We start from the raw sequence: 20,365 nt of genomic DNA on the forward strand, positions 1-20,365 counted from the left end.
ATGAGAAGTAATGTGTCTGGCCCAAATCACACCCTATATACTGCACTACTTTTGATCAGGCTCCATAGGGCTCTGGTCAAAAGTAGTGCACTATATGGTGCATAGGGTACCATTTGGGATGCTCACTATCTAATTCAGCCACCACAGTGCAGTAATGGCTTTCTGATTTGTTGATTTCATCCTTTATTTAACTATTTAAAATGTTTCTCTTATTTATGTTATGTAATGCCGTTAATGAGCACATTTGCCAAGTAGGTCCAAACGGAGCTTAGTAATTTTTAATGATGCTCTGTTTGTTTATATGTACCAAATTCATTCATATTAAGAGATACATCATGTGATTTTCTGTTCTGAGCAATGTTACAAAACAATGTATACAGTATGCCACAAAATGTTTTTCTTTCTGCCATGGTGGTCTTTTCTGAGTCCTTGGTAGTGACTGAAATGTGAATTCAAATACCTCTTATTTTTTCACTGTCAATAAAATATAAGCATTAATATGAACCCTGCTGTTATTTTGTCATAAATTAAGAATGCACATACAGGAGAATCTAAATGGAAAAGGACATGTTATGTAGTTAGGGCAAAAGGATGCTTTACACCAGGGTTTCCCAACCCTCTCCTCAGGCCCCCCAGACGTTTCACATTTTAGATTTAACCCTAAACTGGCACACCAGATTCAATTTGTCGACTAATCATCAACCCTTTGACTAATTGAATCCGGTTACCAAGGAGAGGGTTGGGAAACTCTGGTGTATACGACCATGTCTGTCTCCCAAATGGCACTATATAGTGCAATACTTTTACCAGAGCCCTATATGGAATAGGTTGCCATTTGGGATGTAGCCCATGTCTTTGCAAACAGGTTCATGTGATCAAAAATGTATTAGCTTGATTGTGTGCTCAAACAGTCAGAAAATGTAGCTAATGGCGGAAAGTCAATTTCCATTATGTACAGTATTGTACGACTCCCAATAAAGTAAATCATTGAAATTTAGTTAATTCTGGTTAAATACTGTATGTAACAGACTCTTGGGATACTGGAGACGGAGACTTCAACTGGGTACAGAGTCAGGGAAACATCACATCACAAAATTTGAAATATATAGTTTATTACTAGTTTCAATTAAACAAAGGGGATAAAGATTTTATTGGTTAATGTAACAGTTAATGTAACACACAAGTTAACTTATCACAACATTTTCTAAATCGAATATCACACCAAATGTTCAAATTAGAGGTATAAATCACAGCACTCAGGTTAGGTGATAGTGAAGCACAGCACACTTGAGGAAGCCACACAAGCTACTAGCTACCAATGAATCAGGCTAAAGGAAAATACAAAATGGCGTTCCCTTTTTTTTAAATGTACACAAGCAAAAATACAATACAAACAATGCACTTTACATCTTACTTTAATCAACTCACCAATACACTCAACAACAATACTTTAAAACACTTTGGCAAAAAACAGTGTGGCAGCAGCTACCTTGCCCTGATCTGGCTTGTATGCCAAGATAACACCATGTGCTTCTCTTTTATTTAACTAGGCAAGTCAGTTAGGAACAAATTCTTATTTACAATGACAGCCTACTGGAGAACAGTGGATTAACTGCCTTGTTCATAGGCAGAACAACATATTTTTTTACCTTGTCAGCTCAAGGATTTGATCCAGCAACCTTTCGGTTACTGGCCCAACACTCTAACCACTAGGCTACCTGCCACCTCAGGTAAAGGGATGGGCACAGGCGCTCAATCACCTTGTTACAGCTGAGATTAAAGGTACGGCCTCAGAGGCGCATAAAGCCTGTCGCATGCTTCCTAGTCAAAACAGTTTGCGCATATGTTATGACAGTTTTGGGACGTTTTTTTCGGCTGTTCATACACACTACGTTTTTCTTGAGGCAAGTCGATGTTCAAGTCGATTTTTATTTTTTTTATTTTTTTTATTTAACTAGGCAAGTCTGTTAAGATCAAATTCTTATTTACTATGGATGGGATCCTTCAATAAAGTGTTTGTCGTCAACAAGAGATGACTAGTTTTCATGCAAATGTTTTCACTTGAGAAATACTACACCAAACATCTTATTTAGAAATAAAATTGCACACCTAAGACCTCTGCAAAAAAAAACTTAAATCAAGAAATCTGTAATACATTTTTATCTTAATTGGGACTATTTTGGGGAAGTGTATAATGGCTTTTGTTACGGCGTCCCAAGAGGGACAAACCGTAATATTGCTGCTTTTTTCAAATGTTGCAAGTTTTTTAAGGGAGCAGCTACGTGAAGCACAGACATTCACTTTGCCTAGCAGAGTTCTGCTAGGAGCAAACCGAACCTAGTAGGGATGTTTCGATTCACCGATAGGGGTTCCTGGTTCAACTAGTCTTGATAGTTCTGCTTTAAAAGGTCAGTGCAGTCAGTCATTTTTAAATAAATAGTGTAAATGTGTAATTTCATGACAAGAATAAGTTTTACGAGCCGCACTGGTCTGAACAGGGGAAGAGCAGCTCTTCTCAGTAAAGTTCAAAACAGTCAAAACCATTCGCTTTTGCAGAGTGAAATTCAATCTACAATATCTTATAGTAATTGGCTATGTATGTCATAGCTCATTTCTAAAGATACATATTGACATATTACTAGCTCAAAATTTTTTTTCCATCTGCTATATGACAAGTGACAACAGTGGGGACAAAAATATAAAATGCCCCCCCCTAATCTGATAGTGGTAGACGCTCAGTCTGCCCTATGGCTATATACAGTTGAAGTCAGAAATGTACATACACCTTAGCCAAATACATTTAAACTCAGTTTTTCACAATTCCTGACATTTAATCCTAGTAAAAATTCCCTGTCTTAGGTCAGTTAGGATCACCACTTTATTTTAAGAATGGGAAATGTCAGAATAATTGTAGAGTGATTTATTTAAGCTTTTATTTACTTCATCACATTCCCAGTGGGTCAGAAGTTTACATACACTCAATTAGTATTTGGTAGCATTGCCTTTAAATTGTTTAACTTGGGTCAAACGTTTCAGGTAGCCTTCCACAAGCTTCCCACAATAAGTTGGAGGAATGGGTGAATTTTGGCCCATTCCTCCTGACAGAGCTGGTGTACCTGAGTTTGGTTTGTAGGCCTCCTTGCTCACACACACGTTTTCAGTTCTGCCCACATATTTATGGGATTGAGGCAGGGCTTTGTGATGGCCACTCCAATTACTTGACTTTGTTGTCCTTAAGCCATTTTGCCACAACTTTGGAAGTATGCTTGGGGTCATTGTCCATTTGGAAGACCCATTTGCGACCAAGCTTTGAGATGTTGCTTCAATATATCCACATAATTTTACCCCCTCATGATGCCATCTATTTTGTGAAGTGCACCAGTCCCTCAATACATGATGCTGCCACCCCCGTGCTTCACGGTTGCGATGGTGTTCTTCGGATTGCAAGCCTCCCCCTTTTTCCTCCAAACATAATGATGGTCATTATGGCCAAACAGTTCTATTTTTGTTACATCAGACCAGAGGACAATTCTCCTAAAAGTACGACCTTTATCCCCATGTGCAGTTGCAAACCGTAGTCTGGCTTTTTTATGGCGGTTTTGGAGCAGTGGCTTCTTCCTTGCTGAGCAGCCTTTCAGGTTATGTCGATATAGGACTTGTTTTACTGTGGATATAGATACTTTTGTACCCGTTTCCTCCAGCATCTTCACAAGGTCCTTTACTGTTGTTCTGGGATTGATTTCCATTTTTTGCACAAAAGTACGTTCATCTCTAGGAGACAGAAGCGGTATGACGGCTGCGTAGTCCCATGGTGTTTATACTTGCGTACTATTGTTTGTACAGATGAACTTGGTACCTTCAGCCGTTTGGAAATTGCTCCCAAGGATGAACCAGATTTGTGGAGGTCTACAATTTTGTTTCTGAGGTCTTGGCTGATTTCTTTTGATTTTCCCATGATGTCAAGCAAAGAGGCACTGAGTTTGATGGTAGGCCTTGAAATACATCCACAGGTACACCTCCAATTGACTCTAATGATGTCAATTAGCCTATCAGAAGCTTCTAAAGCCATGACACCATTTTCCAAGCTGTTTAAAGGCACAGTCTACTTAGTGTATGTAAACTTCTGACCCGTCTGTAAACAATTGTTGGAAAACTTACTTGTGTCATGCACAAAGTAGATGTCCTAACTGACTTGCCAAAACTATAGTTTGTTAACAAGAAATTTGTGGAGTGGTTGAAAAACGAGTTTTAATGACTCCAACCTAAGTGTATGTGAACTTCCATCTTCAACTGGATATATAAACTCAGACAAAAAAGTAACGTCCCTTTTTCAGGACCCTGTCTTTCAAAGATAATTTGTAAAAATCCAGATAACTACACAGATCTTCATTGTAAAGGGTTTAAACACTGTTTCCCATGCTTCTTCAATGAAACATTAACAATTAATGAGCATGCACCTCGGTCGTTAAGATACTAACAGCTTAAAGACAGTAGGCAATTAAGGTCACAGTTATGAAACTTAGGACACTAAAGAGGCCTTTCTACTGACTCTCTGAAAAACACCAAAAGAAAGATGCCCAGGGTCCCTGCTCATCTGTGTGAACGTGTCTTACGCATGCTGCAAGGAGGCATGAGGACTGCAGATGTGGTCAGGGCAATAAATTACAATGTTTGTACAGTGAGATGCCTAAGACAGCGCTACAGGGAGACAGGAGGGACAGATGATCATCCTTGCAGTGGCAGACCACGTGTAACAACACCTGCACAGGATCGGTACATCCGAACATCACACCTGCGGGACAGGTACAGGATGGCAACAACAACTGCCCGAGTTTCACCAGGAACGCACAATCCCTCCATTAGTGCTCAGACTGTCCGCAATAGGCTGAGAGAGGCTAAACTGAGGGCTTGTAGGCCTGTTGTAAGGCAGGTCCTCAACAGACATCACCGGCAACAACGTCGCCTATGGGCACAAACCCACCGACGCTGGACCAGACAGGACTGGCAAAAAGTGTTCTTCACTGACGAGTCGCGGTTTTGTCTCACCAGAGGTGATGGTCGGATTTATGTTTATCGTCGAAGGAATGAGCGTTACACCGAGTCCTGTACTCGAGCGGGATCGATTTGGAGGTGGAGGGTTCATAATGGTCTGGGTCGGTGTGTCACAGTATCATCAGACTGAGCTTGTTGTCATTGCAGGCAATCTCAACGCTGTGTGTTACAGGGAAGACATCCTCCTCCCTCATGTGGTACCCTTCCTGCAGGCTCATCCTGACATGACCCTCCAGCATGACAATGCCACCAGCCATACTGCTCGTTCTGTGTGTGATTTCCTGCAAGACAGGAATGTCAGTGTTCTGTCATGGCCAGTGAAGAGCCTGGATGTCAATCCCATGGAGCACGTCTGGGACCTGTTGGATCTAGGGTGAGGGCTAGGGCCATTCCCCCCAGAAATGTCTGGGAACTTGCAGGTGCCTTGGTGTAAGAGTGGGGTAACATCTCACAGCAAGAACTGGCAAATCTGGTGCAGTCCATGAGGAGGAGATGCACTGCAGTACTTAATGCAGCTGTTGGCCACACCAGATACTGACTATTACTTTTGATTTTGACCCCCCCTTTGTTCGGGGACACATTATTCAATTTCTGTTAGTCACATGTCTGTGGAACTTGTTCAGTTTATGTCTCAGTTGATGACTTGTTTGTTCTGCCCCTGAACACTGTTCCTAGGCCGCCATTGTAAATAAGAATTAGTTCTTAACTGACTTGCCTAGTTAAATAAAGGTTATAAATTTAAAAAATGAATTGATGGGTGTGTACGGGAACACAGGAGTGAGAGGAGGTTGGGTCTTGGTCACACTTGTTCATCTGCTGCTGCTCGCTCCCCTGCGAAGGAATCTGGAACTCCCTGAAGGCTGCATTTCTGAGAAGATCCGAAGCCACCCGAGTTCCCTCGAGACTCATCGGCGATGGGTGAGTCGGACACACTGGAGCCTATGCAACTGGGCAGAACTAGATTATCGCCTAGGGAACGTTCAAGTAGGCTGAGCGCCAACTGTTGTTTGTATTATGGTGCTGCGGGGCATTACATAGCCACCTGCCCAGTAAAGAGACCTGTCTCATTATTAGGTATGAGTGCACTGGTGAGCCAGACTGGGACTTCTCTAATTCCCATTACCCGTACTCTTTTGTGATCCTGCTGTGGGGAGACCAGTCTAACCCTCTCCCCGGGTGCTCCTTGACTCTGGGGCAGACAAGAGTTTTATGGATACTAATCTGGTATCGGAACTAGGTATCCCCATTCAACTCAACTCCTCCCAGGGTCTAAGAATGTGAAGCCAGATGCTCTGGCTTGCCTGTACAGGTCCGCCGCCTCACCCTCTGACTCTGAGACCATCCTCCCTACCTCATGCCTTGCGGCTTCATTTGTCTGGGGTATTGAGACCCTGGTCCATAAGGCACAACGGACCCTGGAGGGGGCCCAGCTAATCGGATATTCGGCCCGGTCCGAGGTCCTGGAATGGGCTCATTCCTCCAGGCTTACCTGTCATCCTGGCTCCCGTCGAACCCTGGCCTTCCTCTGACAATGCTTCCGGTGGCCCACTATGGTTCCTGACGCCTCTGCCTTTGTCACCGCATGCACGGTATGTGCCCAGAATAAGACTGCGTGGCAAGCTTCGTCGGGCCTCCTTCAGCCACTGCCTGTTCCTCATCACCCCTGGTCCCATATTTCCCTGGATTTTGTCACTGGGCTTCCTCCGTCTGATGGCAACACTTACTTACTTACTGACTTTATTGTCCCCATGGGGAAATTTTGTTGCAGTGTCATATACACGTTTAAAGTGGCGTTTTAAATACTAAACAAAATTACAATACAACTTTCATAACAGTTACATACCAATAAAAAGACTAGCCTGCTGGCCTTACTGAATCGATAGGAACATTAGCCCGAGCTATTTAGGAGGGATATCACATCTGGCACAAATGATTGTCTAGTTCCTGACAGTAGTGGATCAGTTTTCCAAAGCCACCCATTTCATTCCTCTTCTCAAACTACCCTCTGCCAAAGAGACGGCCCAGCTCATGGTGCAGCACGTCTTCTGGATCCATGGACTTCCTGTCGACATGGTCTCCGACCGGGGTCCTCAGTTCTCATCCCGGTTCTGGAAGACGTTCTGCACCCTTAATGGGTCGTCGGCCAGTCAGAGCGAACGAACCAAGACCTGGAAACGACACTACGGTGCCTCATCTCGACCAACCCCACTGGATTTTCCCCTTTCAAGTGCTCCATGGAGTATCAGCTCCCGCTCTTCCTGGAGCAAGAACAGGAAGTCAACATACCCTCAGCCCAGATGTTCATCCGCCGCTGTCGGCGTACCTGGAAAAGAGCTTGGGCGGCTCTTAAGACCAACTCCAGGTATCGACCTCCACAAGTGTGGTTCATCCTTGGGAGCAGTTTCCAAATGCCTGAAGGTACCACATTCATATGTACAAACAATAGTACGTAAGTATAAACACCATGGGACCACGTAGTCGTCATACCGCTCAGGAAGAAGACGCGTTCTGTCTCCTAGAGATGAACTTTGGTGAGAAAAGTGCAAATCAATAATTTATACAGAGATGCCACAGAAGCACAAGAAATGGTCAGAGAGGGCACTTCCTGTATGGAATCTTCTCAGGTTTTGGCCTGCCATATGAGTTCTGTTATACTCACAGACACCATTCAAACAGTTTTATAAACTTTAGAGTGTTTTCTATCCAAATCTACCAATTATATGCATATTCTCGTTTCTGGAAAAGAGTAGTAACCAGTTTAAATCGGGTACGTTTTTATCCGGCCGTGAAAATACTGCCCCCTACCCTAGAGAGGTTAACTTCTTTGGGATAGTGGGCAGTATTTTGACGTCCGGATGAAAAGCGTGCCCAAAGTAAACTGCCTGCTACTCAGGCCCAGACGCTAGCATATATATGTAATTGGTAGATTTGGATAGAAAACACTCTAACGTTTCTAAAACTGTTAAAATAATGTCTGTGAGTATAACAGAACTGAAATGGCAGGCGAAACCCCGAGGACAAACAATCCCCCCCCAAAACAAATTCATCCTACCACTGATTTCAATGGCTGGCACTTTTATAATAGGGCGAAATCGTGCCCGATTGCAGTTCCTAGGGCTTCCACTAGATGTCAACAGTCTTTAGAAAGAGTTTCAGGCTGGGTTTTGGAAAAATGAGCCATAAATTGTAGTTTTTCTAGGTGGCTCCCATTTTGGCTGTAGTGTTTCCAAGTGCGTGAATGAGAGCACGTTCTTTGGTATTTTTCTCCGGTAAAGACAATAACGATTCTCCGTCTTAAATTTTATCGTTTATTTGCGTATTAGGGTACCTAAGATTTGATTATAAACGTTGATTGACTTGTTTGGATAAGTTTATTGGTAACATTTGGGATTTTGTATGCATTTTGAAGGAGGGAAACTGAGTGGATTTTTGACTGAAGCGTGCCAGCTAAACTGAGTTTTTATGGATATAAAGAAGGACTTTATCGAACAAAAGGACCATTTGTAATGTAACTGGGACCTTTTGGAGTGTCAACAGAAGAAGATCTTCAAAGCTAAGGCATATATAATATCGCTATTTCTGACTTTTGTGTCGCAACTCCCTGGTTGAAAATGATTTGTTATGCATTTGTGTGCTGGGCGCTGTCCTCAGATAATTTGCTTTCACCGTAAAGCCTTTTTGAAATCTGACACGGCGGCTGGATTTTAACAACAAGTTAAGCTTTATTTTGATGTATTGCACTTGTGATTTCATGACAGTTGAATATTTATAGTAATTTAATTTTAATTTGGTGCTCTGCAATTTCACCGGAAGGTGTCGAAATGGGACGCTAGCGTCCAACTGATCTGCAAGAAGTTAAAGCTTGGTCGCAAATGGGTTTTCCAAATGGACAATGACCCCAAGCATACTTCCAACGTTGTGGCAAAATGGCTTAAGGACAACAAAGTCAAGGGATTGGAGTGGCCATCACAAAGCCCTGACCTCAATCCTATAGAGAATTTGTTGGCAGAACTGAAGAAGTGTGTGCGAGAAGGAGGCCTACAAACCTGACTCAGTTACACCAGCTCTGTCAGGAGGAATGGGCCAAAATTCACCCAACTTATTGTGGAAGGCTACCCGAACCGTTTGACCCAAGTTAAACAATTTAAAGGCAATGCTACCAAATACTAATTGGGTGTATGTAAACTTCTGACCCACTGGGAATGTGATAAAATAAATTAAAGCTGAAGTAAATAATTCTCTCTACTATTATTCTGACATTTCACGTTCTTAAAATAAAGTGGTGATCCTAACTGAGCTAAGACAGGGAATTTTTACTAGGATTAAATGTCAGGAATTATGAAAAACTGAGTTTAAATGTATTTGGCTAAGGTGTATGTAATCTTCCGACTTCAACTGTGATTATCCTGGCTTATCCTGGCTTTCGCTAGCACCATTCTTTTATTGTTTTGTATGATCTAAAGTGTTAAAAACAAGCTTTTATCTTATAACCAACGTCCCAAGTCATTAATTTAAAGATGGTTATTCTATATTTTTGAGAGACATGCAAATCCCTAGAACCTAGTATGCGGGCGCCTTTAGTCAGTCAAGCCTTGCACGAGCCTTGGATTGTGTGAGCTGGAACAGCTCATAGGCTCCTGCTCCTATCTCCTGGTTCTGTAGCATGAGGCAGCTTGATGTACAAGTACACCTCTTGGGTATGACGCTACAAGCTTGGCACACCTGTATTTGGAGTTTCTCCCATTATTCTTGGCAGATCCTCTCAAGCTCTGTCAGGTTGGATGGGGAGTGCTGCTGCACAGCTATTTTCATGTCTCTCCAGAAATGTTAATGTCCGGGCTCTGGCTGGGCCACTCAAGAACATTCAGAGACTTGTCCCGAAGCCACTCCTGTGTTGTCTTGTCTGTGTGGTTAGGGTCGTTGTCCTGTTGGAAGGTGAACCTTCGCACCAGTCTGAGGTCCTGAGTGCTCTGGAGCAGGTTTTTATCAAGGATCTCTCTGTACTTTGCTCCGTTCATCTTTGCCTCGATCCTGACTAGTCTCCCAGTCCTTGCCGCTGAAAAACATCCCCACAGCATGATGCTGCCACCACCATGCTTCACCAAAGGGATGGTGCCAGGTTTCCTCCAGACGTGACACTTGGCATTCAGGCCAAAGAGTTCAATCTTGGTTTTATCAGACCAGAGAATCTTGTTTCTCATGGTCTGAGACTCACTAGGTGCCTTTTGGCAACCTCCAAGCAGGCTGTCATGTGCATTTTAATGAGGCCCTTCTCCTTCGATTGCTCAGTTTGGACAGGTGGCCAGCTCTAGGAAGAGACTTGGTGGTTCCAAACTTCTTCCATTTAAGAATGATGGAGGCCACTGTGTTCTTGGGGCCCTTCAATGCTGCAGACATTTTTTGGTACCCTTCCCCAGATCTGTGCCTCGACACAATCCTGTCTCGGAGCTCTAAGGACAATTAATTCGTCCTCATGGCTTGGTTTTTGCTCTGACATGCACTGTCAACTGTGGGACCTTTAATAGACAGTTGTGTCTCTTTCCAAATCATATCCAATCAATAGAATTTACCACAGGTAGACTCCAAGTTGTAGAAACATCTCAAGGATGAAACAGGATGCACCTGAGCTCAATTTCAAGTCTCATAGCAAAGGGTCTGAATATTATGTAAATAAGGTATTTCTGTTTGTTTTATAAATTTGTAAAAATGTCTTAAAAACATGTTTTTACTTTGTCATTATGGGGTATTTTATATAGATTGCCGAGGATTTTATTTAATTTAATCTATTTTGCAATAAGGCTATAACCTGACAAAATTTGGAAAAAGTCAAGGGGTATGAATACTTTCCAGTACCAGTCAAAAGTAGGGGTTTTCTTTATTTTTACTATTTTCTACATTGTAGAATAATAGTGAATACCTCAACTATGAAATAACACATATGGAATCATGTAGTAACCAAAAAAAGTGTTAAATCAAAATATATTTTATATTTGAGATTCTTCAAAGTAGCCACCCTTTGCCTTGATGACAGCTTTGCACACGCTTGGCATTCTCTCAACCAGCTTCATGAGTTAGTCACTTGGAATGCATTTCAATTAACAGTTGTGCCTTGTTAAAAGTTCATTTGTGGAATTTCTTTCCTTAATTGCATTTGAGCCAATCAGTTGTGTTGTGACAATGTAAGGTTGGTACACAGAATATAACCCTATTTGGTAATAGACTAGAGTCTATATTGTGGCAAGTAAAGCTCAAATAAGCAAAGAGAAATGACAGTCCATCATTACTTGAAGACATGAAGGTCAGTCAATACGGAACATTTCAAGAAGTTTGAAAGTTTCTTCAAGTGCAGTCGCAAAAACCATCAAGCGCTATGATGAAATTTGCTCTCATGACGACCGCCAAAGGAAAGGAAGACCCAGAGTTACCTGCTGTAGAGGATAAGTTCATTAGAGTTACCAGTCTCAGAAATTGCAGAAAAATTAAATGCTTCAGAGTTCAAGTAAGACACATCTCAACATCAACTGTTCAGAGGAGACTGTGTGAATCAGGCCTTCATGGTCGAATTGCTGAAAAGAAACCACTACTAAAGGACACCAATAATAAGAAGAGACTTACTTGGGCCAAGAAACACGAGCAATGGACATTAGACCGGTGGCCCTGTCCGGGAGTTTCATCGGATGGGGCCACAGTGTCTCCTGACCCCTCCTGTCTCAGCCTCCAGTATTTATGCTGCAGTAGTTTATGTGTCGGGTGGCTAGGGTCAGTCTGTCACATCTGGAGTATTTCTCTTGTCTTTTCCGGTGTCCTGTGTGAATTTAAATATGCTCTCTCTAATTCTCTCTTTTTCTCTTTCTTTCTCTCTCTCGGAGGACCTGAGCCCTAGGACCATGCCTCAGGACTACCTGGCTTGATGACTCCTTGCTGTCCCCAGTTCACCTGGCCGTGCTGCTGCTCCAGTTCCAACTGTTCTGCCTGCGGCTATGGAACCCTGACCTGTTCACCGGATGTGCTACCTGTCCCAGACCTGCTGTCCCAGACCTGCTGGAACCCTGACCTGTTCACCGGACGTGCTACCTGTCCCAGACCTGCTGTTTTCAACTCTCTAGAGACAGCAGGAGCGGTAGAGATACTCTCAAAGATAGGCTATGAAAAAGCCAACTGACACTTACTCTTGTGTTACTGACTTGTTGCACCCTCGACAACTACTATGATTATTATTATTTGACCATGCTGGTCATTTATGAACATTTGAACATCTTGGCCATGTGCTGTTATAATCTCCACCCGGCACAGCCAGAAGAGGACTGGCCACCCCTCATAGCCTGGTTCCTCTCTAGGTTTCTTCCTAGGTTTTGGCCTTTCTAGGGAGTTTTTCCTAGCCACCGTGCTTCTACACCTGCATTGCTTGCTGTTTGGGGTTTTAGGCTGGGTTTCTGTACAGCACTTTGAGATATCAGCTGATGTAAGAAGGGCTATATCAATACATTTGATTTTGATTTGGAAATCTGTCCTTTGTTCTGATCAGTCCAAGTTTGAGATTTTTGGTTCCAACCGCCGTGTATTTGTGAGACGCAGAGTAGGTGAAAGGATTACCTCTGTATGTGTGGTTCCCACCGTGAAGCAGTGCGGAGGAGGTGTGATGGTGTGGGGGTGCTTTGCTGCTGACATGGTCAGTGATTTACTTAGAATTCATGGCACACTTAACCAGCATAGCTACCACAGCATTCTGCAGCGATACGCCATCCCATCTGGTTTGCGCTTAGTGGGACTATCATTTGTTTTTCAACAGGACAATGACCCAAAACACACCTCCAGGCTGTGTAAGTGCTATTTGACCAAGAAGGAGAGTGATGGAGTGCTGTATCAAATGACTTGACCTCAACCCAATTGAGATGGTTGGGGATGAGTTGGACCGCAAATGGAAAAGTAGCCAACAAGTGCTCAGCATATGTGGGAACTCCTTCAAGACTGTTGGAAAATCATTCCAGGTGACTACCTCATGAAGCTGGTTGAGAGAATGCCAAGAGTGGCTACTTTGAAGAATCAAACATCTTTTTTGATTTGTTTAACACTTTTTTGGTTACTACGTGATTCCATAAGTGTTATTTCAATGTTTTGATGTCTTCACTATTATTATACAATGTAGAAAATAGAAAAAATAAAGAAAAACCTTTGAATGAGTAGGTTTGTCCAAACTTTTGACTGGTTCTGTATATTTATTTTTTACACACAATCGTTTTCGTTGTCATTCAACCCTGTGGGTAAAATGTGATTTTACCCACAGTTCTGATTTACTGAGACTAGTCATGTTGCTCCGCCTCCCTTGCAGAGAAAGCATCCTTGCATCTTGATGTTGTAGGTGTAGAACCTGAAAGAGTGATGTTTTCTGGGGGACGTAGTACTACCCTTAGGCGGTATAGTGTGTGCTTCCAGGTTCTGTGCCCTGTAGAACTCCGCTCTGGCATGGCAAAAACTACAGCGACTCAACAACAAACGTATATCCTTCCGAAACGATCGAGTAAAGATGGTGTAGAGGAAGGGGTTACAGAGGGAGTTGATTGGGTAGAAAAGGACGAGCAGGATCTTGGAATGGGAGACGGTGATGAGGGGCATGCGGAGAGCCGCCGAGATGCCAAAGAAGGAGATGGGTGCCATGCAGATGAAGTTGGTGAAGATTAGGATGGCCATGCGCTTGGCAATCTTGGAGTCACCGTGGCGGATTGCTAGGTCGGGGTTGTGGATGGACAGGTAGATGCGTACGTAGCAGTAGCAGATGATGAAAAAGGCAGTGACGTTGAGGAGGAGGAGGGCTACAACATACACCTGGGAGGCTAGGGACTCGATGTCCATGGGCAGGCAGATTGACACCTGGAGGATAAAATATCAAAGAAAGTCAATCAAGTAAATGTATAAAGCCCGTTTTACATCAGCAATTGTCATGAAGTTATTTTACTGCAGAAATAAAAAGGCTGTGAATGTTCATCTACTACAGTATAACACATGTTCTGTGTAAAGTGAATGTTTGAATACGGGCCCAGGTTTACAAAAAGCCTCACAGATTAAGCCTTGTCCTGGTCTAAAAAGCATGTTCAATGGAGATTGAAAGTGCTTTATAGTATAGGACTAGGCTTAATCTGTGACTTGGAAACACACATATATATATATGTGTGTTTTATATATATATACTGCTCAAAAAAATAAAGGGAACACTTAAACAACACATCCTAGATCTGAATGAAATAAATAATCTTATTAAATACTTTTTTCTTTACATAGTTGAATGTGCTGACAACAAAATCACACAAAAATAATCAATGGAAATCCAATTTATCAACCCATGGAGGTCTGGATTTGGAGTCACACTCAAAATTAAAGTGGAAAACCACACTACAGGCTGATCCAACTTTGATGTAATGTCCTTAAAACAAGTCAAAATGAGGCTCAGTAGTGTGTGTGGCCTCCACGTGCCTGTATGACCTCCCTACAACGCCTGGGCATGCTCCTGATGAGGTGGCGGATGGTCTCCTGAGGGATCTCCTCCCAGACCTGGACTAAAGCATCCGCCAACTCCTGGACAGTCTGTGGTGCAACGTGGCGTTGGTGGATGGAGCGAGACATGATGTCCCAGATGTGCTCAATTGGATTCAGGTCTGGGGAACGGGCGGGCCAGTCCATAGCATCAATGCCTTCCTCTTGCAGGAACTGCTGACACACTCCAGCCACATGAGGTCTAGCATTGTCTTGCATTAGGAGGAACCCAGGGCCAACCGCACCAGCATATGGTCTCACAAGGGGTCTGAGGATCTCATCTCGGTACCTAATGGCAGTCAGGCTACCTCTGGCGAGCACATGGAGGGCTGTGCGGCCCCCCAAAGAAATGCCACCCCACACCATGACTGACCCACCGCCAAACCGGTCATGCTGGAGGATGTTGCAGGCAGCAGAACGTTCTCCACGGCGTCTCCAGACTCTGTCACGTCTGTCACGTGCTCAGTGTGAACCTGCTTTCATCTGTGAAGAGCACAGGGTGCCAGTGGCGAATTTGCCAATCTTGGTGTTCTCTGGCAAATGCCAAACGTCCTGCACGGTGTTGGGCTGTAAGCACAACCCCCACCTGTGGACGTCGGGCCCTCATACCACCCTCATGGAGTCTGTTTCTGACCGTTTGAGCAGACACATGCACATTTGTGGCCTGCTGGAGGTCATTTTGCAGGGCTCTGGCAGTGCTTCTCCTGCTCCTCCTTGCACAAAGGCGGAGGTAGCGGTCCTGCTGCTGGGTTGTTGCCCTCCTACGGCCTCCTCCACGTCTCCTGATGTACTGGCCTGTCTCCTGGTAGCGCCTCCATGCTCTGGACACTACGCTGACAGATACAGCAAACCTTCTTGCCACAGCTCGCATTGATGTGCCATCCTGGATGAGCTGCACTACCTGAGCCAGTTGTGTGGGTTATAGACTCCGTCTCATGCTACCACTAGAGTGAAAGCACCGCCAGCATTCAAAAGTGACCAAAACATCAGCCAGGAAGCATAGGAACTGAGAAGTGGTCTGTGGTCCCCACCTGCAGAACCACTCCTTTATTGGGGGTGTCTTGCTAATGGCCTATAATTTCCACCTGTTGTCTATTCCATTTGCACAACAGCATGTGAAATTTATTGTCAATCAGTGTTGCTTCCTAAGTGGACAGTTTGATTTCACAGAAGTGTGATTGACTTGGAGTTACATTGTGTTGTTTAAGTGTTCCCTTTATTTTTTTGAGCATGTATATATATATATACACACACAATGAACATAAACCCAACATAATATTTAAAAAATAAACGCAACATGCAACAATTTCAAAGATTTTACTGAGTTGCAGTTCATATAAGGAAATCAGTTAGTTGAAATTAATTCAATTCTCCCTAATCTATGGATTCCACATGACTGGGAATACAAATATGCATCTGTTGGTCACAGATACCTCATAAAAAAAGTTAGGGGTGTGGATCAGAAAAACATTCAGTATCTGGTGTGACCACCATTTGCCTCATGCAGCGCGACACATGTCCTTTGCATAGAGGTGATCAGGCTGTTGATTGTGGCCTGTGGAATGTTGTCCCACTCCTCTTCAATGGCTGTGCAAAATTGCTGGATATTGGCGGAACTGGAACACGCTGTCGTAGTCGTTGATCGAGAGCATCCCAAACATGCTCAATGGGTGACTGGTCTGGTGAGTATGCAGGCCATGGAAAAACTAGGCCATTTTCAGATTCGAAGTTATATGTAAAGATCCTTGCGACATTGGGCCATGCATTATCATGCTGAAACATGAGGTAATGGCAGGTCAATGGGCCTCAGGATCTCATCACAGTATCTTGTGCATTCAAATTGCCATTGACAAAACACAATTGTGTTTGTTGTCCGTAGCTTATGCCTGCCCATACCATAACCCCACTGCTAACAGCAAACTTCTGGCCCACACGATGGAATACGTTGTGAGCCCGGTTGGAAGTGGTAGAGAAAATGGAGGCGGCTTATGGTAGAGAAATTAACATAAAATTCTCTGGAAACAGCTCTGGTGGATATTCCTGCAGTCAGCATGCCAATTGCATGCTCCCTCAAAACTTGAGACATCTGTGACATTGTGTTGTATGACAAAACTGCACAGTTTTGAGTGGCCTTTTATTGTCCCCAGCACAAAGTGTGTAATGATCGTGCTGTTAAATCAGCTTCTTGATATGCTACACTTGTCAGGTGGATGGATTATCTTGGCAAAGGAGAAATGCGAACTAACAGTGATGTAAACAGATTTGTGCACACATTTTGAGAGAAATAAGCTTCTTGTGCATATGGAAAATGTATGGGATCTTTTATTTCAGCTCATGAAACATGGGACCAACACTTTACATGTTGCGTTTATATTTTTGTTCAATGTATATTTTCAAATTCTGCTGACCTTAGTGTAGCTGCTGACCCCGAGGACAGGAAGCAGAGCGGCCAATAGGGAGAAGCCCCACCCCCCAGCCATCATGGCTACCACATGCCTCAGCCGCAGCCTCTTGTTCTTGTGCATGGCGTTGGTGATGGTGTGCCACCGCTCTAACGTTATCATGGTCAACGTGTAGACCGACAGCTCGCTGGCGAACACCGTCAGGAACCCTGCCACGCCACAGCCCGCACCCGTCTGCCAGAATGTGGCGTGGTTGTAGTATTCCTACAATACAAATACAGCTTTATTATTGGATATGGACTAGAACTCCTACAATAAAATACAACTTTATTATTGGATATGGAATAGAACTCATACAATACAACTTTATTATTGGATATGGACTAGAACTCATACAATATAAATACAATACAACTTTATTATTGGATATGGACTAGAACTCCTACAATGCAATACAACTTTATTATTGTATATGGACTACAACTCCTACAATATAAATACAACTTTATTATTGGATATGGACTGGAACTCATACAATAGAAATACAATACAACTTTATTATTGGATATGGACTAGAACTCCTACAATACAATACAACTTTATTATTGTATATGGACTAGAACTCCTACAATATAAATACACCTTTATTGGATATGGACTAGAATTCCTACAATATAAATACAATATGACTTTATTATTGGATATGGACTAGAACTCCTACAATAAAATACAACTTTTTTATTTTTTATTTTAGTTCACCTTTATTTAACCAGGTAGGCCAGTTGAGAACAAGTTCTCATTTACAACTGCGACCTGGCCAAGATAAAGCAAAGCAGTGCGACACAAACAACACAGAGTTACACGTGGAATAAACAAACATGCAGTCAATAACACAATAGAAAAGTCTATACAGTGTGTGCAAATGAGGTAAGATAAGGGAGGTAAGGCAATAAATAGGCCACAGTGGTGAAATAATTACAATTTAGCAATTAAACACTGGAGTGATAGATGTGCAGAAGATGAACGTGCAAGTAGAGATACTGGGGTGCAAAGGAGCAACAACAACAAAAAATAACAGTATGGGGATGAGGTAGTTGGATGGGCTATTTACAGATGGGCTATATACAGGTGCAGTGATCTGTGAGCTGCTCTGACAGCTGGTGCTTAAAGTTAGAGAGGGAGATATGAGTCTCCAGCTTCAGTGATTTTTGCAATTCGTTCCAGTCATTGGCAGCAGAGAACTGGAAGGAAAGGCGGCCAAAGGAGGAATTGGCTTTGGGGGTGACCAGTGAAATATACCTGCTGGAGCACGTGCTACGGGTGGGTGCTGCTATGGTGACCAGTGAGCTGAGATAAGGTGGAGCTTTACCTAGCAAAGGCTTATAGATGTCCTGGAGCCAGTGGGTTTGGCGACGAATATGAAGCGAGGGCTAGCCAATGAGAGCATACAGGTCGCAGTGGTGGGTAGTGTATGGGGCTTTGGTGACAAAACGGATGGCACTGTGATAGACTGCATCCAATTTGCTGAGTAGAGTGTTGGAGGCTATTTTGTAAATGACATCGCCGAAGTCAAGGATTGGTAGGATAGTCAGTTTTACGAGGGTATGTTTGGCAGCATGAGTGAAGGAGGCTTCACTCATGTTGCAAAATAGGAAGCAGATTCTAGATTTAATTTTGGATTGGAGATGCTTAATGTGAGTCTGGAAGGAGAGTTTACAATCTAACCAGACACCTAGGTATTTGTAGTTGTCCACATATTCTAAGTCAGAACCATCCAGAGTAGTGATGCTGGACGGGCGGGCAGGTGCGGGCAGCGATCGGTTGAAGAGCATGCATTTAGTTTAACTTGCATTTAAGAGCAGTTGGAGGCCACGGAAGGAGAGTTGTATGGCATTGAAGCTCATCTGGACGTTAGTTAACACTGTGTCCAAAGAAGGGCCAAAAGTATACAGAATGGTGTCGTCTGCGTAGAGGTGGATCAGAGAATCACCAGCAGCAAGAGTGACATCATTGATGTATACAGAGAAAAGAGTCGGCCCGAGAATTGAACCCTGTGGCACCCCCATAGAGACTGCCAGAGGTCCGGACAACAGGCCCTCCGATTTGACACACTGAACTCTGTCTGAGAAGTAGTTGGTGAACCAGGCGAAGCAGTCATTTGAGAGACCAAGGCTGTTGAGTCTGCCTGACAAGAATGTGGTGATTGACAGAGTCGAAAGCCTTGGCCAGGTCGGTGAATACAGCTGCACAGTATTGTTTCTTATTGATGGCGGTTATGATATCATTTAGGACCTTGAGCGTGGCTGAGGTGCACCCATGACCAGCTCGGAAACCAGATTGCATAGCGGAGAAGGTATGGTGGGATTAAAAATGGTCGGTGATCTGTTTGTTAACTTGGCTTTCAAAGACCTTAGAAAAGCAGGGTAGGATGGATATAGGTCTGTAACAGTTTGGGTCTAGAGTGTCTCCCCCTTTGAAGAGGGGGATGACCGTGGCAGCTTTCCAATCTTTGGGGATCTCAGACGATACGAAAGAGAGGTTGAACAGGCTTGTAATAGGGGTTGCAACAATTACGGCGGATCATTTTAGAAAGAGAGGGTCCAGATTGTCTAGCCCGGCTGATTTGAAGGGGTCCCGATTTTGCAGCTCTTTCAGAACATCGGCCATCTGGATTTGGGTGAAGGAGAAATGGGGGAGGCTTGGGCAAGTTGCTGTGGGGGGTGCAGGGCTGTTGACCGGGGTAGGGGTACCCAGGTTTATCTTTGGCTATGGACTAGAACTCCTACACTAAAATACAACTTTATTATTGGATATGGACTAGAACTGCTACAATAAAATACAACTTTATTATTGGATATGGACTGGAACTCCTACAATGAAATACAATACAACTTTAGTGTCCAAATAGGAAAGGGTCATTACAGAAATATAAACATTGGAAAGCAAGCATTACAGGGTCAGCCGCAGTGTAGCCCCCCTGGAGAAGTTTAGGGGTTAAGTCGTGCCTTGCTCAAGGGTTCAATGGTAGGTGGTTGGTAGTAATGTACTGAACTGAGAAGAACAGCCCTACAGAAGCCAGTCCAGTCCCCACCTTTTCATAGCCCAACTTGAGACTTGAAAAAGTGACCTTCTGATATACCTCTCTAAGCCTTTGGGCTACGTACCTTGCGTGAGTGGTAGTCCGTGGCTGCAATGAGGAGGAGGTAGACCCCCATGCAGAGGTCTGCGAATGCCAGGTTACATATCAGGAACCGAGAGACATTGAGCTTCTGGTGGCTGGTGAGCAGAATGATCAAAAATTTAAAAATAGATAATCAATTACTTGAATATAAGTTGCAATTAAAGCATTGTTTTAATTATATTTTTCTTATTCAAGCAACATT

General features: G+C 43.5%; 1 protein-coding gene across 1 annotated transcript in view; it reads right to left on the reverse strand.

The window, feature by feature from the left end:
* Positions 1-13,299: 13,299 nt before the first annotated feature.
* Positions 13,300-20,365, reverse strand: part of LOC106589743 (lutropin-choriogonadotropic hormone receptor) — a 48,823-nt gene continuing 41,757 nt past the window's right edge. The window contains exons 11-13 of the mRNA XM_082970528.1: positions 20,147-20,258; positions 16,989-17,246; positions 13,300-13,920 (exon numbers count right to left, since the gene is read on the reverse strand). Coding sequence (XP_082826654.1) covers positions 13,357-13,920; positions 16,989-17,246; positions 20,147-20,258 — 934 coding nt within the window. The 3' untranslated portion in view covers positions 13,300-13,356. The remainder of the gene's footprint in view (positions 13,921-16,988; positions 17,247-20,146; positions 20,259-20,365) is intronic.

Source organism: Salmo salar, chromosome 28 (genome assembly GCF_965601325.2).
Source record: "Salmo salar chromosome 28, fSalSal1, whole genome shotgun sequence".
In the NCBI taxonomy this organism is placed as follows: domain Eukaryota; kingdom Metazoa; phylum Chordata; class Actinopteri; order Salmoniformes; family Salmonidae; genus Salmo; species Salmo salar.